Source organism: Adiantum capillus-veneris, chromosome 26 (assembly GCF_014529385.1).
Source record: "Adiantum capillus-veneris isolate H3 chromosome 26, ASM1452938v2, whole genome shotgun sequence".
Taxonomy (NCBI): domain Eukaryota; kingdom Viridiplantae; phylum Streptophyta; class Polypodiopsida; order Polypodiales; family Pteridaceae; genus Adiantum; species Adiantum capillus-veneris.
Genome location: NC_140956.1, coordinates 41,121,643 through 41,144,118, shown reverse-complemented (window position 1 = coordinate 41,144,118; position 22,476 = coordinate 41,121,643). Strand labels below are relative to the sequence as shown.

The window sequence follows — 22,476 nt, the reverse complement described above, 5'->3', positions numbered from 1 at the left end:
TTAACTATTTACATACTTACTTGTTCACAATGCTCGGGTAGTACGAAAGTGTCTCTTAGGTCAGTCCATTTCTTAGTTGAATCCACCTCAAGGAAACCAGACTCTCCTCTACGCACAGTAGCGTTGTGACCCTCCATGATTATTTTGAACCATTGCACGTCGAACAAGTCGACAAAAACATCCTCTATAACCGATCCTCAAAATCTCTTATAGCGTGCCGAAGTAAGTGAGTTCCACCACCACAGGATCTGCATCAGAGGGCCGTCGTCAACTAGACTGTTCAAATTTTGCCATGATTCCACAATCTTGAGTAAAACGCTTTTTGTCGATCCATTCCACCCTAAAATGTCGACCTTTACACCATGCTGCTGTGTATGACTTATACTACAACCAACAAAGATTATGAGTGGACGTTCAAACATCTAGAAAGTCACTAGTCGTACATTGCAAACTTACCTTGGTCATGCAACCCTGAGAGTACTCCCACTCCTCCTCAATCACTTCTTCACCGCACTGTTGTGCGCTTTTCAATTGGTTGTGCAACCATCTTAAGCTCATGAATGTTGGTAGGCTCTCGAGACCCGCCGGATAATGCATTGGTGGTCGTCTTTCCCATCTCCACTCGATTCGTGCCCTTTGTCGCTCTTGCTTTGCATCCTCATATTGTGAAATCCACTTTTGCATCACTGGATTGTGAAGCATGCAAAATCGATTGATTTTAGCCTCTAGATCTTCCATCATCTTCTTCTCAACACCGAGATTGCACATGAAAATCCCAGATATGCGTTCATCATCTATGGTTCATCATAGTGTGTCCCGGGCTTTATCAAATCCGTCTAGCCACTCTCCAATGTAAACTAGGGACTCTGATACCAGCCAACCTTCTGCCATGCTACCCTCCGGACGTGCCTTCTGACGCACATATCCCTTGAGCGTTTTCATAAAACGCTCTAAAAAAAACATTCATCTGGAATGTACCGTGCCAGCTATTTCCACCTCATCAACTATGTGAACAAGAAGATGCACCTGAATGGTTAGCATGGTAGTAGGAAAGTGTTTCTCAAACATGCACACAACCTCCGCAGCATTTAGTTTGGCTAATGGTATGGAGTCTACATTGATCTCCTTTGTGAGATCCATTGCACCAACTTCGCAAGTTTGTAGATTGTGTTACGGACGTCAAGAGACAAACATCCCTCATTGGCCATCGGTAAAATAAACTGCAAAACATGTCTAGCAATGATATTAAAGTCCACACACGAATTTGTTACACAATTTCCACTATGATATATTCCACTTCAAACATACCTGACATATTTTATGCCAATCGTGTGACCTCAAACCGGTAAGATTTCTTTCTTTATTAAAACACATTCAGATCGAGTGCATTACGCTAGTGAGGGTCCGCATAGATCGAATGGTCTCTTTTACTTTGCGTTCTTGGGCTCCTGTGAAAATCCATGGTGCTTTAGAGAGTTTTATCGATCCATCGGATGCTGTCTGCGGCCAATATTGCTCCATACGATCCAAGGTCAACCCTGGCTCCCAAAGTATCTTTTTTATCGGTCAGATGGTCCCATAGCAGATTATCCACATTCTTGAATATGTGCATTGGATCGAGCAAGTGATTGATCATGAGTCAGGGCCAATATGGTAACTCGTACCATAGAGAGAGTCTCTTCATCCTTGGGGGCAAACCTTCATCACATATCTCCTTCTGCTCTAACAATGCTTGTGCAGACATCCTCGGTGGCTCTCTTCTCAAAAAGCCATCACGTAACACATGATTCTCTGGAAGATACGCTTGATAACCTTCGTAGATTTGCTTCTTCAATGAGGGTGCCCGACGTGCATTCAGTCTAAGTCCACATGTGACACATGCTCTGTATCTGCTTTTGAAGCCCTGCATGTATACACATGACAATAGAGAAGCTTGAGAAAAACCAAGATTTACAGTGTTTGAGTTTGAGTGTAAATCACCTGAGCATTCTGTTAGTCCGGGATAGTCATGCACGATCCACATTAGAATGCCTCTGATCAAAGCATTCCGTCAACCTGTGTGTCGGCTCATATCCACCACTTCTATGCCAATCCACAATTGTTGTAGCTCCTCCGATAGAAGACGAAGCTACACATCCATATTCTTCACTTTATACCACCCAGGCACAATCAAGATGAGCCACTGGTGCCCCTTCTTCGTAGTGAACCACGGGGGAATGTTGTAGTTGACGATGACAACGGACCATACGCTGTAAGATATTGATCTTTGACCAAATGGATTTATGCCATCCATAGCCAGGCCTAGGCGCAAATTTCAAGCGTCCCTGGTAAAATTCGACCATGTTTTGTCTATATGTTTCCAGGCTGCGCAATCTGCAGGAATCCGTAGTACACCATGCGAAGATTTATTCTCCTTGTGCCATGATGCTAGGGCGGCCATGGACTTACATTCCAAGAAATGCTGGATGCGAAGAAGCAAAGAAAAATGTCACAAAACCTTTTGTGGAATTTTTGTTCCGTGGAGATCTAGTCGATATCTCTCGGAATCACATTTCAGACACTTCTCCATGTCTATGTATTCCCCTCTGGAAAGCATGCAATCGTTAGGACAAGCACGAATCGAATTGTAATCCATCCCCAAGTTTCACAAGATCTTTCTTGCTTCCTCTCTGGAATCTGGCATCACATTATCAGCTGGCAGTATGTGCTCTTTGAGCAATCTACACAGTGAAAAAAATGTGGTACAATTGTGTAAATAATCTATCAGATCATTATTCATCTAGAGTTTTTTATTAAAGTAAACACATTGTAATAGATCACCTGAAAAGCGTTGTGACTCTAGTGTCACTCCATCCAAACTTTGCCTGCATGTTGAGAAGAACCAGGAGCACCTTCAATCTAGACACATGTGCTCCATCATACAATGGCGTATCGGCTTCACTTTTCATATCATCATAGGTAAGCCTTTCTGAATCCATGATCGTCTCGATCATTTCATAGATCTCGGGCTCAAACATTGCCTCGTTGGGAATCTGGTCTTCATGATCATCCTCCGAGCTGTCAGAGGCTACATCTTGTGGCCTCACATATGTTGCTTGACCAAAGCGCCTGTGAACACGTCTATTGGGTTGCAAGATTGTTGCTTGTTGGCCAGCGTCAGAGTCCGACGAGTTATAATTGGCAACAACTCGATCTATAATAGATGGATCGAACTCGCCAAATTCGCGAACGTGCTACAAAGAAACATGTCTTGTCCGTCGCACAGCATGCTTGCATTGATTACAAGTACAGAAGATCCTTGTTGAGAGATAGGTGTTTCGGTTGGACAGCCCCACATCCTCGTCACTACTCATAATGAGGGTAAAAACCTTATAACCTGAACATAAATTTAATCTTCTATTGGCATCCTCCATCTTTTATCTCTCTCTCTCTCTCTCTCTCTCTCTCTCTCTCTCTCTCTCTCTCTCTCTCTCTCTCTCTCTCTGTTCACACTGTAACTACCTCACATTCTCTAGTCATGTCCAATCCACGTACACCTCGGTCTAGAGGTGCACGGAGATTGGAACCACCGGGTTATAATCTCGTCTTTATTGGTCAATGCCTATATTTGTGGGTACGAGAAATCTATACACCGACGTCTACATAATAGTGCATGTAGTGGACAAAACCCCTTTGCCTCTTCTCTAGCTGTAGCATTTCACAACATCTTAACATCTCTTCACAATAAATCTTTGTTTTAGGGATTACTTAGCATATTACGTGTTGGCCTCCAATTTCAATATCATGTTGTTGAAAGCTTTCCAACTTAAGGTCGCATCCGTAGAGAGGAAGAGAGGGATCACCGTTCGTCTAACTCTAAATTTTTTACCGTAATCCCGAAGGTAGACTCTAATATAAAAACTCAGTCCAAAATCTAATTTTAAATCTAACCTAATTGAACATGTGGTGATTCGTGGCTAATTGAATATGATTAGTGTGTGAGTTAATAGATGTCAGATTCTGATGGGAATATACATATTGTTGTGTAACTAGGAAAGGCATGTGGCATCACAAGGTGGGAGCTGCACTTGAAGGCTTATGGCATCATGCAAGACAAGGAAGTTGTCTATGAGGGACACAGAAACACGGAGGGTGGCAAGAAGCAACCATAGAGGAGACACAAAGGGATCCGAGGGAGGGGCAGCACCTAGGGAGATGGCAAAGGCGAGTTGCATTGGCAACAATGGGTTTATACAAATTTGCAAACATAGGCCAACCTTATCAAATAGTGGAATCTCTAGACAAAGTAATAGTTTTTATTTTTTAGAGGCAGAGTGGATGATAGATCCCAATCTCAAAAAAATAAAAATATTTTCAAAACATCTCAAATGCATAAGTGAAGGGTGAGTTTAGGAAATGAAAAGCCTAATGTAAATGGGAAGTAGAAAGATTTTTTTGGCTTTCTAAAAGAAGCCTTAGAGTTGAGTTGGGTTAGGCATACTTTCATTGGTTTCAATGATGATTGAGACTTACATTAAATGTTATTTCAATTTTAGAATAGTGAATGGATCTTTTTATTTCACTTTCATTTCATATACTTACATGTCTTAACTTTTCTTGCATTCTATTGTTTTATAATATTAAAGTGAAACTTCACTTGCATAATTCTAGTAAATCCTATCAATACACACACACATATATTAATGAGTTTTTTTTAATTTCACATTTCATTTCACAGCCTCACACGACTTTACTTTTTTGACATTCTATAACTTAATTCTAGTCAATATTAAGGCAAGTCTCTTTTATTAAGCAGTCGTCGACTGAGTCTCCTTCCCACAAAGAAGCGAACCGGAAATACTAGCATAAATTTAAAATTTGGAGGATTTTTGAACTATTTTCTCACATATTTCATCAGTTTTTCTTCCCTTTACCATGGTTTGCAACCAGTTAGTCTCCATTTTCAACCCGTTCAAGGCTAAGCTGAGGCAACTCTTTCTTGAACACTGATTCTACTTAAACTCGACCTAATGATTTTATCACGTTCTAGTTGTTTTAGAAAGCCACCGTGATTCTTTCTCTTGTTTGACCATATAAAGAGGTCATCAAGTTTGGATTAACACATTTGTATTCATTACCTTTCATTTTTGTTTAGAGTTTCTTTGCACTATATAGTGAGTGAATTTATTTGTTTTGAAACCGTTGGGAAATGCAAATTACAAGTATTTTGGTCATTTTTCTTAGAAGTTATTGTTGTTTTATTTATTGAGTAGTTCTTTTAATTTTCAAAAGCTCTCTCTCTCTCTCTCTCTCTCTCTCTCTCACACACACACACACACACACACACACACACACACACACACACACACACACACACACGTGGCTTCCCCTTACGTTTAGACCCTTGGGGGTTTTTTCTTCACCGCCAATGCAAGGAAGGTGGTAGGGAGAACTTTACACATATCTATGTATTTACAGCCGAGCGTGCTATACACAGCACACCCGTAAAGGCCATACTGTAGGAATAACTTTCCCAATGGAGAAGTTGGCAGCACCCATCGAACGCATCCTGTGAGCCTCAAACCCTCAATACAACCTTGTGGTTCCATCATGTAGGCTCAACCCACTTAGCTACACTCTTTGGGTAACCTTGGGATTTTTCCTCTCAAGGATTTACTTGTAATAATGATGGGACATCACCTGTATGCATCAAATGACCCCCTTTTACCCCTATATAGCCTATATAGGAGACCATTCTTTTTCAACTACACCATTTCTTCCTTATATAATTCCCCTCCCTTAGAGTCATGCTTTACTATGCATTAATCCTAAGTGAAACCCCAGCCCATCTCCCCAAGCGTGTGCAACTATTCTTTTGAGGTTTCTTTGGATTGTTCGCATGGCTTCTCTCTCTCCATTATCCCAAATCCCTCTTGTCTTCAGTTCGTGACTAGTTAGACCTCTAGGTCTCTTGGGATAATTCATGTAGACGGCAATTAAAAAAATCCTCTCCTCTTATCTCCTCTCTCTCTCTCTCTCTCTCTCTCTCTCTCACACACACACACACACACCTACACACATAGGTCAAAGAGAGAGATCTCTTGGGATTTTTCCTACAACCAACCTCAAAGGGATTATTCCTAACAAGAACCACATGTACAAACCTTTCCCTTTCAAAAATCAAAACAGTCTTGTATCATATTTCCTGGGGGATTCACCATGGAAAACTTACCGCACCACGTAAGTGCAGGGGAGGGTTTTTCTTTTACGTTACATAAACGTATAAGTTAGGGGCAGGCCCCGAATAATTTATCTCCCAAGCTTTAAAATAAGGGAGGGGGTATCATATTTATTTTTTTTGGGGGGGGGGGGGGGGGAGGGGGGACCTGACCCCGGCTGATTACTGGTAACGACTGGTCACCAATATGCACTAGAACTTGGATGAATTTAGAGGAAGTTTTTTATCAGGGCACACAACAAATTTTGCATCAAGCCGGTCATAGCGATAAGGGATGATTTGGACAAGGTCAAGAATTAATTTACACCAGCTTTAATTGGGTCAAAATTGGACGGCTAGCTAGAGTATAGATTGATTGGGCACATAGTTTGAAAGTCAAACTAAGACACATTGAGGATACAACTAGTTATCAACAGAAGTGGTTCCTTAGTACGTTGTCAGTTAGTACTATGCTACACACTCTTTGACTAGTTTTAATCAGTTAGATCATGTCAAACCTAAATTTTATACGTAAGATAGGGATATGATAGTTTTCTTCATTGATTGTCGTCGTATAAGCATAGAAAGAGGGGTCATATTCCCTAATATGAGTCGTACATAGGGGTTTTATCAAAGTTGTCCGCTCGCAGGTGGCGTCCCGTTTTGTATATAGAGTGAATCCCTTGAGATCATATTTGATTGTAGATTTTAGAATTTGAGAATTGAAAGGCTCACCTTACGCCATGGGAGGGGCATCTTTGCAATGTTTAGCTTAAAATTATTCCATAGTGAGAGTGTGATAGATTGTTTGTGACTTCTTTTAGGAAAAATTACGAAAATACTCCTATAATTTATCAAAATTCTCAAAATACCCCTCAAATTCAAGCTTTCCCAATAGACTCCTCACATTTGGTCAAAACTTTCATAAATGCTTGTCAATGTCTCCAAAATTTTCAAATTAGCCCTAATTAACCTCACAAACATCCCTTAAAAGAAACTCTTCAAAGGAAGATTGGTTTTCCCTCGATAGAAGATTATAGAACTAAGATCTAGCTGGTATTGTGGGCTCTTAAGATGATATCGTTCCTTATTTTTGAACATAGATGCCTCTATTTGTGAGCTCATTGGTGAATAATTTTGTCCAAGACACTGAAAGATAGATCTCATCCTCATAAAGTTCCAAGACCCTAGCATTGAGGCTTTGGTCAATCACATTAGATTGCCTCACCTTGAAATTAGCAAGAGAGCCTACTATGCATTTGAAAAAATGTACCAGTACTGCAGAGATACCAAATGCTGCATTTTCAAGTTAGCAAGTCCTTGATACAAAATGGTCACACATCTCTTTATGGGTTTTAGCATTTGTAACTCCACTTGGAAGAGTTTGAAAATGCTAAATATGTTTTCTTACAAAATTTCTCCATGTAAAGATACCACCACCATAAATGCTCCTTCCTTGACTTTGGAATGCTTTACAATCAAGTTATGATCATGGATGTAATTGCTCTAGCCCCGCAAGTTGCATTCCTTCCTTCACTTTGGAATGCTTTTCAATGAAATTATGGTCATGGATATAATTGCCCAAGACTCCCAAGTTGCATTCCTTCAAGGTAAATTGTTAGATCAACATTCAAAGGGCGCGTCTAGAAGCAAATATTGAGCTCAAAATGGATTCAAGACATCATGAGGTATGAATTTCACTTGCTTCATGAGGCCACAACACTCGACTATAATACGTATTTGTACTAGTGTTGTTCCCATTTGTGATGGCTCTCTCTCTCTCTCTCTCTCTCTCTCTCTCTCTCTCTCTCTCTCTCTCTCTCTCTCCACACCTATCGCGCATTGCTATGGGGTCTACTCCAACAACATCAGCCTTGCCCTTCGTCTGCCACACAGACCACCTCCGCCCACCTGCACATTGCCACCAACAACAGCAGCAAGGTCGCCATCAACCTGCACGCTCTGTTGTACAAACATCTTTGTTGCACAAGCGCCGACACAGTTTTGGCTCGTGCTTCACTTCAAAAAGGTTGTGAGCGACCAACTGGTTTTTGGCAAAGGGTAGCAACTTCGACTCACTTGCTTGCAAGGAATTGAACTTTATGTGAAGCCTCACACGAGATGCCTGAGGATGAACCAAACACTTGACGTCGCGGATGACAATGTTTGTGAAACTCCGGCTAACTCAAAAGCACACTATCACAAGGTTCTGTGACAGCAAAGAAACTTTCTAGAGTCACAGATGACTTAATGTATGAGAAGATATAGGAGGTAATGGTTAAGGCGGAGCTGAGCCTTTTGAGAGGTGACATTGAAAAAGAGATGTATGCAATGCACAGACTTACAAAAAATCTATGTATGCAGATAAGAGGAAAGAGTTGAAAAGGAGATGCTTGGTAAGCGTGAAGAGATGTTCACATCAGTGAAGGTCAAAATGCAGACTATAGTGAGGGCAAAAGTGAATGTAATGGAATGTGTGATGTAGAAAAGATTACAGGATGCACTTGCTGCTTTTGAAACCTGGAAATCAAAAGTGAAAGAACGCATGCATGAAAAGGATGCATTGATCGAAGCACTTAAGGGAGAACTTGCAGCTTGTAAAAATACCCCTACAAAAGAGGGAGAAAATCAACCCCCAATGATAAAGAAGCTCACAAGCATTAAGAAGCATGTGAAAACTCTACATGAAGAGGAAGAGCAAAAGGCACGAATGGCCTCTTCATGGACGGAGCACCTATTGAAAACACAAGAGAAGGTTGATAAAGTTGAGAAGTGGAATGAAGGCGCAATAAAAGAAAAAGATAATATGCGTGAAGCCACACCGACATCCAATATCATCAGTATGACAATTGCAGAGGAGCAAAAGAGGAAGACTAGAGCCCTTCATGTGCATGTTACATGTCTCAAAGACACTGAAAAAGTAAAAGAGGAAGTTAAAGAACTCTTGAAGCGCATGGACATTTATGAACACACACACACACACAGAGGTGCTTGGAAGTGATGAGAAAGGAAGTTCGAAGGAAAGAGAACTCATTTTAGGTTTCCCTAAGTTGAAAGCTAGGAAGGAATTCCTGAAGAAGAGACCAACACTCAAGCAAACTCAAGCAAACTGGGATACTTTTGGGTGAGAACCTCACTTAACACATGTAGCACACATGCAAGAGCTAATGCCAGAGATCAAGGCACCAAGGGAGAAAAGGAAAAATTCTTTCTACAGAGGAGGGAGAATAGTGATTTTGGAAAGATGCATCGCATGATGGTACGAGACCTATGGGATCAACCTTAAAATGGTAGCATGAAATTGTGATGGATCAATGAAGCTAGATGTAGATGCAATTGAGGATAGCTTCAAGGGGAAAAAACATGATTGTTTACTCGAAGGCATATCAGAATCCTGGTGGCACGTTACCTAGAGTGATGGGATACCATTGGGAGACTACTTGTGGACAGGATGTGAGATCAGCGCATAGAGGATGTGGGTCAAGAGGTGTGGCAGTCTTATTCAGGGAGGGGCTTCAATCCCTCATTTGTATTCTTCGGAGAGATGTACAACCCAGATATTTGTCAGTCGAAGTGAGATTGGAGACAAGGAGGCCACTATACATTGCAATATGCTATTTTGTCCCCAACACGTCTCATTATGCATCGCACAAGGGATAGTCACCCTACATCATATTGGATGAGTACATATGGGAGTTCTCTAGGCATTTTCCCCATCGATCATCACTTCTACCGATGTATGAGTCCGTATGCATCATCTCTCTACACAGTCTTGAGGAAGCCACCTCTTCTGGATCCACTAGAGCCATCCCAACACACATGTGCTTTCTTTACCGCCGAGATGGTAAAGAAGGCCATTGACAGGATGAGCATCAAGAGGCCATATGATCATGATGGCCTAGTAGCAAAGCATTTTAAACATGCCAAAGATCTGCTTGCAGAGCTTCTAGCAGTGATGTTTTATCGTGTCATGTGTGAGGGCCTACATGATACTTGGAGTTTGTTGTCTACTATCGCACCTATCTTCAACTCAAGGGACCCTACAAAGCCACACATTGGTACAATTGTACGCATCCATCCTTGAGCAAGAGTTGAGTAGATGGGCAGAGAGATGGTTTCTCTACTCTTGATTATATTCTAACACTCAAAGCCATTATTGAGGAGGGGAGATCACATGGGAGATGTCTCCATTGTTTCTTTGTGGATTTTTGCAAAGCTTTCGATGCAATGGCCAGAGCTAGATTGATGCTCAGACTGCAAGAGATGGAGGTACCCATAGAGTTGATTTGCGGGATCATGGCTCTATACAAGGTTGGCCGCTATCTCCTATACTATTGGGCATGTACGTGGATGAGGTTTCTAAGAAGGATGGTGATAGAGGAGCATAGTTGGCAGGGACATGGATCCCACTATTGTTATATGTTGATGATATAGTGTTGATTTTTGACTCACCGGAGGGGATGCAGTGTCACTTAGATGCTTTATACACATTTGCGCATGATAGTGGATTGTGTGTTAACCTAGGGAAAACCAAGGTTATGGTGTTTAACACCACACCACAGTGGATCAAGAGGTTAACAACGACATTTACATATGACTAGGAGTGGAGTATACAAATGTACACACATATCTTGGGGTAGTCGTCAGTGGACCGGTGTTTTCATTGAGAAGAGCAGCACAAACTAAACGAGACCTTATGCAACCTTGGGAGGATTGGAGAGGATGTGTTCGTACCATCACATTGATCCAGAAAGACAAGCTAGTCATCCTGAAAGTTCGACTGAGAGAGACAAACCCCAAATAACTTTCTTTGTATTTAGATACTTTTAAACTTTGTTTAAGAATTTATTTGAAATATAATTAATCTATTTTGAACTTGTTTTGGTGTCGATTTGAGATTGCTTGATAGGTTCAGCTTCAGGAACCTCAAACAAAGCTCTAGCTTTTTGACATTCTAATGACTTTAGTTATGCTTTACGGGGTTCAAATATGGAGACCCTGAATGGACCACCATCTTGTGCTCGAGGCACTTACGAGATCAGTATCCTGCTTGCACAGTTTATCGGACCTCCCCAGAGACAGATATGCTCAGCTAGCGCTTGAGTCATCTCCACAACTAGCGCTAAAGGGCAATACAACATGTTGGTATGGGCAAATGACATCATGGTTTCAAGCACACGGTTTCAACATGGATAGACTACCTCCGTTCTAGTTCTCCTTGGATACACCCTCCCTATCTCTCACATGGACAAAGATCATTGGACTCATATGTCATGATCTGATTCAGCTAGATACCTGAAGCACATGGATACAGCCGACACAAGAGTTGGACACGAAGATGGCTTTCGATGGAAGAAGAGAATTTTAATGTTGTAGGAAACTATCCCAAGAGAGCATCTTCTCCAACTCACTTAGGATAAATATGTGATCAAGCCTGTTATATGGACACTCATTTGTCCCATGAGATACAATGTGATATTGATCAGATATGCACATCATCACATCAGATAGAGATTGAGATTGGCACATTTAGGAAAGTACCAACATAGGGCAAGATTTGTGAGTCGTGTCGTATAGAGCCAAAGACAAAGTTACATCACATATATCATTGTCCCATATACTATGAGATACAAGGCCGCTTTCATTGTCTATTCAGAGAGAGCTTTGGACCACTGACTAGAGTCATGACATAGCACGATCAAAGATGCCTCGGGTTGTTTTTGCTAGAGTTGCGCTGACACGTGGAGAGTCTCTTGAGGAGATCAAGCAATGGGGAACATTCACAGAGGGAGGTCACTGACTTCTTTAGAGTAGAGACTCGACAATGAGATGAGCAAGCTTCAGAGCCCGCATCTACAAAACCCTGAACATCTCAATTGGAATCAAAAATATATGTATTCAGTACCTACATAGTGCAAGACACTCTAAAGAGAAGAAAATGTTTAAGGGAAAATAAAGCTTTAAAAAAATACAAATGTATGCTCAACCACCTTTGTATAAGGCCATGAACGTCTTTTAACTTTCCACCTTCATGGGTCTTTTCATTTCCTAAACTCACCCTTCACTTGTTTACTTAAGATGTTTTGAAAAGATTTTCATTTTTCTGAAATTGGGAGGCCCTACTACTTGGAATCAATGCTTACAAAAACCCTTTTTCCTATCGCACCAAATTACCTCTTCCTTTGCAAGGTCGCTGATTTAAGCCTTTTTCAATTGGTTTGTTTTCAAATAACAAAACAAACATCCTAGTTCACTTATTTACAAGGGGGGAAATTGTTTTGCAAGGTAGCTGGTTTAAGCCTTTTCCAGCCAGTTGTTTTAAGAATAACAAAACAAACATCCTACTTTACTTATTTGCATGGGAGAGAAAATTGTTAATATTCATTAAAAACCTCTTTTAAGAAAGACAAGGAGCTTGAGCTGCTCTGGCTATACAAAATACAAGCTCAATAGCCTTTTTTTCTTCTCTTTAAAAGAGTCTTTGCACTATGTAGGTAGTGAATATTATTGTTTTTGAAGCCATTAGGAATAGAACAGGCCATTGTTTACTTGGAAAATGATTTTAGAAAAGCATTAACCCCAATGGGGAAAAAAAAAGTACAAGATAGTTAAGACCTTCACCTCTATGTTAACCAGCTTGGTATTGCCATCCTTGATGGAGAGCCACACCTATCTTTTTGAATTTCAAAAACAAACCTTGTAGAACAAGAGAGTTAGGCATACATTTGACATTTTATTATTTCCTATGTTGTCGTGCGAAGCATTGAAAGCTCATTTATTTCTAGCTTGTCAAAAGATTCCTTCAATTCATAGCTTTACATTACTTGGCTTTCTTTGCATTTTATTGTTTAAAACTGCTGGCATGAACCTCCACCTTGTTTTCACTGTGATTCGCTCAGCAAGCATAACACTTGGGAAACCGAATCATCAAGAATCATCAGACATCTCAGTTTTTCCACTAGTACAGATGCTTACTCAAGCTCCTCACTCGATGAAAAACCGCTATTACAGTTACAATTTTCACAAAAAAAGGCAAGGTTTCATGTTCATGGTAATTTGACAGCATGAGCTGAGTTTCCCTTTCCAATTAGGAGAAGGAAGTAGCTCCTGCATTTTTCAGAGTATTGGAATTGCTTCAAAATAACAAAATACGTACACCTTCACAAGATCAGAGAAGTCTGAACTTGGGAATTGCGAGGCCAAATCGCTCACAAAAATTATACTGGAAATATTTTAAGTGCAGAAAATCGCTTCTCGCAGCATTTTCAAGGCACACAAGAAAATGGATAAAGAAGAAAAATTTCCTTGACGCTAAACAAAAAATGCATTAAAAAACAAACAATTATTTACTTAGAAAATGCTTCAAAAAGGCTCAGAATATCAAGATGTTTTACAAAAGAACTCCGAGTTGTAAAGAACACCTTTGCATTGCTGCACATCCACGGACAAAATTTGAAAGTTCTGTTACTCGTGTTGTTGAGAAACATGTATCCTGTCAGGATTTGTATCCCCCCTTATTTTCTGAGAATCACCTGCCTCCACGAATGCGCACTTCATACCATAGCTCAATCCACATTACTACTCCGGAACTGCAAAAAGCAAAGAAATTTACCTTAGATTTTGAAAGAGTTGAGATTGCAATCATTGTTCCTTACACTCTACGAACAGGCAGCACTTCTGACCTGTAATATCGGATCGATCCAAATAAAGACTGACACGGTATGCTAGACCTTCATTACCCAATTGCTGTGAAGGCACAAAACTGGCTCAAACATTATTCCAGAAGACATCTGCATGGAACCAGGGATGGGCATTGAGAAACCTAACCAAACACTAACAAAATAAAGCACTCCTATTTTAAGAAGGTACTGCCACGACAGAGCCCTTGCATTTGCAGAGCTTACGCACAGTAAGATGTCACCGTCGATGTTCTACTTAGTGCCCCAGACAATTCTTTTCCGGAGTGCACAACTGCAGCAACCGCTTCCAACCAGCTTCAACTGTCTTTTGTCCTCTTCAAAAAGACAATTCAAAGTGCTCCAAACACAGAGAAATACTTTTCTTAGCACCTCAGAATCTTTCAGCTAGTTATGGAGTCTCAAGCTTTGAGCAGCACTCAATCATCCTGTGACAACAGGAACATCTGCTTATCATCCTATTGAAACAGCAAGATGGCCTGTATACAACATAGCTAAACAGCAAATGTACTGAAAAGGGGAAATTGAACATTTGAAGGCTCAAAATTACTTTCATTACAATTACCTAGTTTGAACATGAGACCTTCCGATATGTGCCTTGCACAGAAACCGATGACCCATTGGACGACGAGGGCAGCTGTTGAAGCTGTTCCGCACCCTCCTCCTTTGACAAGGTACTGATATGGCTTGCAAGGCCTTGCATTACTGACAATAAGATGTTGTAGTCCCCAGCATATGTATATGGAGATACACCAACTGCATCAACTGCTCCCAACAGTATTCAGTTTTCTGTTCTGCTCTCTTCAAGGAGACAGTTCAGTACGATGGGGCTCTCTCAAAGAAACATGTTCTAGACGTTTTCCTTTGGGATGCACTAACTGAATCAACTGCTTCCAACCAGCTCTATTTTCTATTTTGCCATCTTCAAGGAGACAATTCAATAGGCTGTGTCTCTCTCAAAGAAACATTTACACTCGTGCCTCTTAATCTTTCAGCTAGTGACCAGGCATCCTGCTTTGAGCAGCCCTCAGTCATTTCAATAACTATGGGAATGGCCGTTTCATCATCTCTTTGGAGCAGTACCATGCCCTACAACATAGCACCAGGTCAATTATACAACTCCCAATGCTACCAACAAGGGCCAAAAGGAAAAAGGTAAATCATTTGAAAAGGGCAGACCTCAAACTTGGTTAGAAAAGCCTGAAAGCGGCTCAGGTTTTCTTTCATTTTGATGACCTCATTTGGACATGAGCTGGCAAGGGCCGCAGAAACTTGCCTTGCAGAGAAACCAACGACCTGTTGGATGACCTGGGCAGGTGTTACAGATAAGTCACAGCACTCAATTTCATCTACAATAAAGCAGTTCTTGTCAAAATTTGGGCAGCCAAGAAAAACTACCCGATTATGTATCAACACACTGGCAATTTGGCTTCCATCATCAATGAAAACAAGCAACCTGAATTGTTCTCGATCTTTGAAATGGAACTCCTTCACACCAGTCAGCACACACTGCAGCCAAGGGCAGAGAGGGTGATCCCTAGTTGGTTGAAGTCACAAAATTCGAGCAGATTATTTGCCTCGCATTATACTAACCAATTAACTGAATGGAATCACATCTCTTATCATGACATTACATAAAAGCTTCAACACTATTTCCAAACTTTTGAATCAAATCGAAACACCATTGTGCAATGGCTATGCCCTGATGAATCAATGCATTATTTGATCCTGTTTGGAAGCAATTTTCATAAACAGAGTATAGCCTAAACTTCCACCTTGCAGGGCCAAGAGGCAATAGGCTGGCATAAGTGTGAGCAAGAGCCAATGTCCCTTGGAGTTTTCAGGCTATCGGTCATGGATTATTTAGTCCGGGCATCTTTACTCTCTTGTGTTCTCTTGAAAGCGCAAGAAAACCTCAAACCAGCTTTTTAAAAAGGAGTTATACAACAAGCTTTGCCTGCATCCGCAACCTTTTTATAGATGTGAAGTGTGCATTCTTATTATACCTAGATGAGTGCAGGAAAGCCCATATTCAGCTTGTGCAAGTTATACGCTCCCTTATGGTAGTCAACCATAAGACAATGTAGCCATCAGCTCAATCATGCGTAGTACCAGCAAAATTCTACAACCACCTTGCATACAAAATCATCAGCGCCCAATAGTGAGCTGCAGAAGCAGGTATCTGGATACGCTCTCGCACACCCGGCACACATAGCTATACAATTCACATGACCGTCGGCTTACTGAGATTCTCTGCAAAGGTGGCCATTACTCTATAAGAAAATATGGGGTTTGCCAATATGCTGTCCAGTTGAGCTTGTTAGTAACGAGAAGCTAGTGGCAGGGATTTAGAAATGTGAACGTCACACCAGCACTTGAGAGGCTTCCTAATAGGAACTCATGTTGGGAAAATGATGGAAGATCATGACAAGTGAATGAGAGTGGTTACAACAACTTGTGCATACTTGAGGATAATTTACAGACTTCAGAAGACAAAATCCAAAAACCTGGCGCTAGTGGAAGGTGAAAATAGCCAATGCAAGGACTGCCTAACATGCTGATAAAATATCAAACTGGACAAATTTTGTTCCATGCTGCATCAATTCTGCAACTTAATATAAGTACAACCATCAGGTGTCCCATATTGCAGAAAAACATCTTGGTGAAGCTCCCAAAGGTCCTGCGCGGTCACAAGCTCCCTAGCCCTCCCTGTTTCGAATAATTATGCATACCTTGTGGTGTACCCTTCACAACACATTAAAAGCATGCAGAAGTGAACCTTCAGTTATTAGCATGTCAAGCTTTCCAAAAGGAAAACAAAACAAAACATAATTTAAGTCTCAATAAACACATGCAATACTAAACCTTGATTTTCCCATGCATATCTGAAGCCCCCTGCTGATTTGATGCCCATTGTTTTTTCAGCAATGACAAGTAAGTAAAGCCAGTATTGTCGACACCTCTGGTTGAGAAGTTGCTTGTACTACATGGAGCCCTATCCTCTGTATTTTGATTGGCATTTCCACTTGCAGAACCTAGAGAGAAGAACACAGATTGATCTTCACGTTGCAAAGAGTCAAAATTCATATTGCTACTTTTATACAAAGAAACATTACATCCCAAATGTGTCTCTGGCATTGTACTTGCATAGATTTTGCATTCAAGTTGCACAATCAGATTTCAGCATAGTCATTAAGGGTTCCATGATTCTTGGTCACAAGAAGCAAGCACAAAAGACATTCACAAGCAGCTACCAGCAGATTGGAATATACCGTCTGAGCTTCAGGCCCAGGTCAAGATGGGAGCTTTCAAGCAGATAGAGGTGCTGGTTGTCATCAAGCTTCCCTTTTCTTTTGCACAAATTACCCTCTTGATAGGGGAGATGCAACCCATTGGCAGATTAAAAACTAATAGAAGTATCTTTTTTGCAGGAAAAGGAAAACGGATTGGATAATACATGCATTTTGATGTTAAGAATGAATTATCATTCTAAACCCTCAAGATGGGTACTTTATATTATGTAAATGGAGCTCATAATCTATGACCTTTGATCCACGTGGGCAAGATTAGCTTTTTTTGCTTTTTAACTATTGTTTAGCATGAATGCTCTGGTTCGCAAAGTAAATTAAGCGCATTTAGAAAACCTTGTTTTTTGTACGACTTGTACATATGTGTGTGACATGGAGTGACACAAGATTGTGTGGGTTTTCCTTTTGTTGGTTTATAAGGTTTCTTTGGCAAGGATTGTAGATGCAAGACAAGTCACTTGTATAATGGTAGTGTCATCTAGAGGGCTAATTTAAGTCTCCGTATGTGTGTTGTTTTCAGGTGCTACTTGTAAGCTCATATTGTGAGTGGAAGAAGCAGGTTTTGGGTCATTGGATCCCCTGGCTTTCATTTGTATTTATGCACTCACCTTGTTGTGTAGCAATGAGGATGGAAGAGTTGAAACTCAAAACAAGAATCCTTGTTGATAAAGACGTGTTGCAATGAGGAGAGGGAAAGTAGAATTGAGACTTGAAAAGATGGCAAGTCGACAGTCAAGAGCAATGAGGAGAAGTAACTTGAAAGGGATGAAAGGAAGAGACTAGATGCATGTATATATATATATATATATATATATATATATATATATATATATATATATATATATATATATATATATATATATATATGTATGTATGTATGTATGTATGTATATATATATATGTGTATATATATATGTGTATATATATATATATATGTATATATATATATATATGTATATATATATATATATGTATATATATACATATATATATATATATACATATATATATATATGTATATATATATATATATATATATATATATATATATATATATATATATATATATATATATAGATTACACGTGCATGTATACATCATATGTACACAACCCTAGATACATGCATGTGTGTGTATTTGTGTGTGCGTATAAATAATAACCATCGCGTAAAGTATTGAATACTAAAACGGTTTTTTTTCCCTCCGGTATGGGAAACGATAAATATGCATTTAAAATGCAGCCTTAGCCTAGCAACTCTTAACAGAAAAAGAGCTCGGGAAGGTTAAGGTAGCTTGAGAGCAAGAGAAGATAGTAGACAGAGGCAATGAATGGGAGAGGAGACAGTCGAAACCTCAAGAGTTGGGCCTAGCCATTTTTTACGGAAAAAGAGCTTGATGAAGGTTAAGAGAGGTTGAATGCGAGGGAGGCAGGTTTAAGTCAACTTAAGATTAAGAGAGCTTGAATGCAAGAGAAAAAGCGTGAGGCCTCTACTAGACTATATAGGGCCAAAAGGATGGTGTCTCTTCCAGGGTTTCTTTTTTTCTTGGCTTTCTAATACATGCCTTCGTGAAGATGGGATTTTGGCTTACATTTGGATATCTTTGACACTACATTTGTATACAACCTTAAAATCTTCTTTGTTTCTTAGTTTGTAAATGGAATCTGGATATGAATTTCTTTTCATTTTAATGCTTAAGAAATAGCCTTTATTTATGACTTGATTTTCATTAAATTATTTTAGAATGCCAATGTGACCATTCACCTTTCTTTAGAAAAATTTGTTTGTTGGCGGCCATTCCATTGAAGTAGTAAGTATTCTCAATATTACTACATGTCCTCCTCATATACATATGTTCTACGTCACATCTCATCACACAGTTCCTATCAACATATGAAAGCTAAAAAAAAACAAGGGATCGTGTTGAAAAGAGGGTACTCAATTGAGTTAATTCTCAAAAAAATCTTCGCAACTCTTACATACCATGGGGGCACCTAGCTGTTGTGCCATTCTTTGAGATTGCCCCCAAGCTTTGTATGTAACCCATCAAAAATCCTCTTTCTAATCTAAGGTATAACACATGGTTTGAAACACAGTCTCCATCACCATAGAAGAAACGCCTTCACTATGTCCTAGGAGACAATCATCTATCTTCCATGACTAAATAACCATCCAAGGTCTCTCTATCTATCAATGTCACCACGAAACGTTTCAACCCCGAAATGTTCCATGCGCAAGAAGGGCGAAGTTTCATCCTGAGCTGTTATACCTTGAGATGATTATCAACCGAGGTCCGAAATGCCTAGCATTTAACGAATTTGAATGTGTGCAAATTTGTCGACAAGTTTCAATATGCAATTTCATGAAACACTTCTTTGAACATTAAGACATTCGAGAAGTTTCAAGGTTTCACGTCTGCCCAAACATGTGTCATCATGACCGTGATCTATCTCGAGTCATTGTCTCATCATCTTGGTATATATGTTAAAGCTAGAGGGACTAGAGTATCAAATAGCCACCCCCTATTATCAAAACCCTATAATTGAGCTAGGTGGCAATGGGCATGTCTCACCAATAGAGAGAGGGTTGCATATCCAACTATCAATGTCATCTCCCTATTCATGGAGACCTAACGACAAAGGAGGATGAAAGTATACAAATCAAGATACTACCACCATAGTTACCTGGAACGCGGAACGGGAACGGTGACGGGATCCCCGCGGAACGGGGGAACGGCTAGGGGTCCAAAACGGGAACGGCGCGGAACGGGAGGTTAAAAAACACCCAAATAGTGCATTTTTTAGCTCCTTGTGTTTAAATACAAGGAGTATTAGAGTGCTTTGACTCTAATACTCACAAAAAACTCATTTTGAAGACCATTCAACCTTGCTATGACTAGATGAAGATGAGAGAGTGAGAGGGAGAGACTCGAGAGAGTGAGAGGGAGAGGGAGAGATTTGAGAGAGTGGGAGGGAGAGGAAGAGAGCTTGAAGGCTTGAAGCCTTGAGCCTTGAGAGAGAGTCTTGAGAGGGAGAGATCTTGAGAGTGTGAGAGGGAGAGAGCTTGACCCTTGAGGATTAGCTTGTGGAGAGAAAGGGGGAGGGGGGTGCATTTTATGAGTCCTTGAGGCCTTGCACACTTCAAAAAGAAGCCCAAACATTTAATTCAATTTTTCCACTTTTTGCCAAATTTGTTTGTAGCCGTTGGCCGTTCCAGGGGCATTCCGGAACATTCCGGGGGCGTTCCAAAACGTTCCGGAACGGCCATTCCGGTTCGCACTGGCCACCTGGAACGTCAGACGTTCCGGGAAGTTTCGGAACGTTCGGGAAGGGAACTACCCCCCGGAACGCCGGAACGGGGGCGTTCCCCGGTAACTCTGACTACCACCAACTTCCTATCCACATACAAATGTCCCTACCACATCTTAGTCGAACAAATGTATAAAAGATAACAACCTTAGTTTTACCATCTCCTTGAGCAAAAGGCCTCCTATATACCAATGTGTTTTTGGAGTCTATCTTGTGAATCAACAATTTGTTAAAGAGTTTTGGAGGTCATTCCCTCGGTTTTCAAGTATAGAACTTGTGAGGGCTTCTATGTGGTTGTGCCCGGCCTTGTGAGGCTTTCCTAAATTCTAGGGATTTTCCAATTTTTGTCCGATCAATCACTTGTTGTTGGCCATTTTAGGAGGGCACTTCAATAATTTATACCCCATTTAAGGTTCATGGTGTATTTTGTTGTGGGTCCAGGGTCAGGCAAGATTGTTAGCCCCCTATACAGGAATAGGGTGTTGCTCCCATTTTGGTAGTTGTGCAGAGCCTTGTATTAGCAGTTTGCCCTAGCAGGGCTTGTCCACTCTGTCTCTCCCTCTTCTCTCTAGCATTTTTCTCTCCTCTTCTGCACCTTCTCCAACGTATTCCCTTGTCACCACACCTTCCATTGCACTTTGTGGCTGCATATTCGCCACAAGGACATCCCTTGGACCAGCACAAGAGGGGGCTAATCAATGTTTGCTACGACCTTGTCGCAGAGAACCCTTGTCTGCCTGCATTTTTCAGCCCGTAGATGACTAGGGAGTGTTGCTGATTTCCAGCGTGGACTTGGCTGAGATCTGGGATGTGTTTTGAAGACCACAAGATGATACAAGTGCAATGGTTTGTACCTGGTAACTTTGCAGATTTTCAGCCAGCCGGTTGGAGACTTTTGTGCGGCCGAGGGGGCTGATGTTGGAGTTATTTCAGTCAGAGTGCCTACCCTTATTCAGGAGTTTGGATCCTCTGTGTAGATCCTCTGCTCCTTAGGGTAGTCTCTCTGAGTCTATTGGTCTCCAGCAAGAAGAGACCTAGGCACCCTCGATCATAGTAATCCATAATGCAGGCCAAATATGGAGCCAAAGCCCTCTCTGAATAAGCAATGAAAACGCCTATGGATCTCATAGTATGCTGTGCATTGGTAAATACAATGCTCCTCTGCCAATGGCTCTCTGGCAAACCTTGCATAATCTCCCCTGGGGGTATACCTCTCTATCGGCCAGTCTCTATCTCCAACTAGTGAGATGAAGTGCGTAGCTGACCAATAACACATAATGCCATGAGACAGGTGGTTGTCCATATACCTAGGGCGTGAGATAAACCCATCATATGTCCCGCAAAGAAGATGGTCTCAATAAAACACCATCTTCGTCCCCAACTCATGTGACGAAGGCAGCCAAGTCTTCTGGTATCCAAATGGATGAGAGCGTGTCTGATTATCCTGCTAATATTTGGATGTGTGAGGGTGAGGGGTGATGTATCCAAGGCATATTAAATCCTGCTAATATTTGGATGTGTGAGGGTGAGGGGTGATGTATCCAAGGCATATTAAATCCATGTAGCTCAAGCCAAGATGATATCTATGCAAACCAACATGAAGTATCACCCTCACTCGCCAACAGTCGCGATGATTCAAGAGCTATTCGTGCATATTTTCCGTATGGGAGCTCCCATGTGCTATGAATGAAAAACACTGATCTAGCAAGAGCCTCCACTACAATCAGTGGTGCACTCATCTCAGCTCTAATAATCTCATGTGGCACTGAGGCTTTCGCTCAAATCAACTTGTCATGGATACAAGTGGTCTCTCCATTGATCTCCCTCTGCACCCTGATCTCCTATGAAGATCCAAGCTAGGCCCCCATATCTGCACTCCATAAAGCATGGTAAAAGTGACCAAAATGTCAAATAGCCACAGCTTAGTGTGTGGCTCCGGAAATTGCATCTGTGAAGGGCATTGTTGGC

The 22,476-nt window shown here is 40.9% G+C and overlaps 1 protein-coding gene and 1 long non-coding RNA gene across 4 annotated transcripts in view; both read right to left on the bottom strand.

Moving 5' to 3' along the window:
• LOC147423320 (uncharacterized) overlaps window positions 1–13,728 on the bottom strand; it is a 46,530-nt gene extending 32,802 nt beyond the window's left edge. Inside the window, exon 1 of the long non-coding RNA XR_015186647.1 lies at window positions 13,618–13,728. This is a non-coding gene — a long non-coding RNA (uncharacterized LOC147423320). The remainder of the gene's footprint in view (window positions 1–13,617) is intronic.
• RMI1 (recQ-mediated instability protein (DUF1767)) overlaps window positions 13,497–22,476 on the bottom strand; it is a 78,642-nt gene continuing 69,662 nt past the window's right edge. The window contains exons 5-14 of one of the 3 annotated variants that reach the window (XM_086501951.1): window positions 16,759–16,928; window positions 15,292–15,402; window positions 15,073–15,201; window positions 14,866–14,982; window positions 14,459–14,589; window positions 14,313–14,321; window positions 14,105–14,190; window positions 13,970–13,986; window positions 13,879–13,907; window positions 13,497–13,785 (exon numbers count right to left, since the gene is read on the bottom strand). In XM_086501951.1, coding sequence (XP_086358077.1) covers window positions 13,725–13,785; window positions 13,879–13,907; window positions 13,970–13,986; window positions 14,105–14,190; window positions 14,313–14,321; window positions 14,459–14,589; window positions 14,866–14,982; window positions 15,073–15,201; window positions 15,292–15,402; window positions 16,759–16,928 — 860 coding nt within the window. In that variant the 3' untranslated portion in view covers window positions 13,497–13,724. Of the gene's footprint in view, window positions 13,786–13,878; window positions 13,987–14,104; window positions 14,322–14,458; window positions 14,983–15,072; window positions 15,202–15,291; window positions 15,403–16,758; window positions 16,929–22,476 lie in introns of those variants that run through there. The other 2 variants (XR_015186646.1, XR_015186645.1) reach the window with 2 other exon arrangements.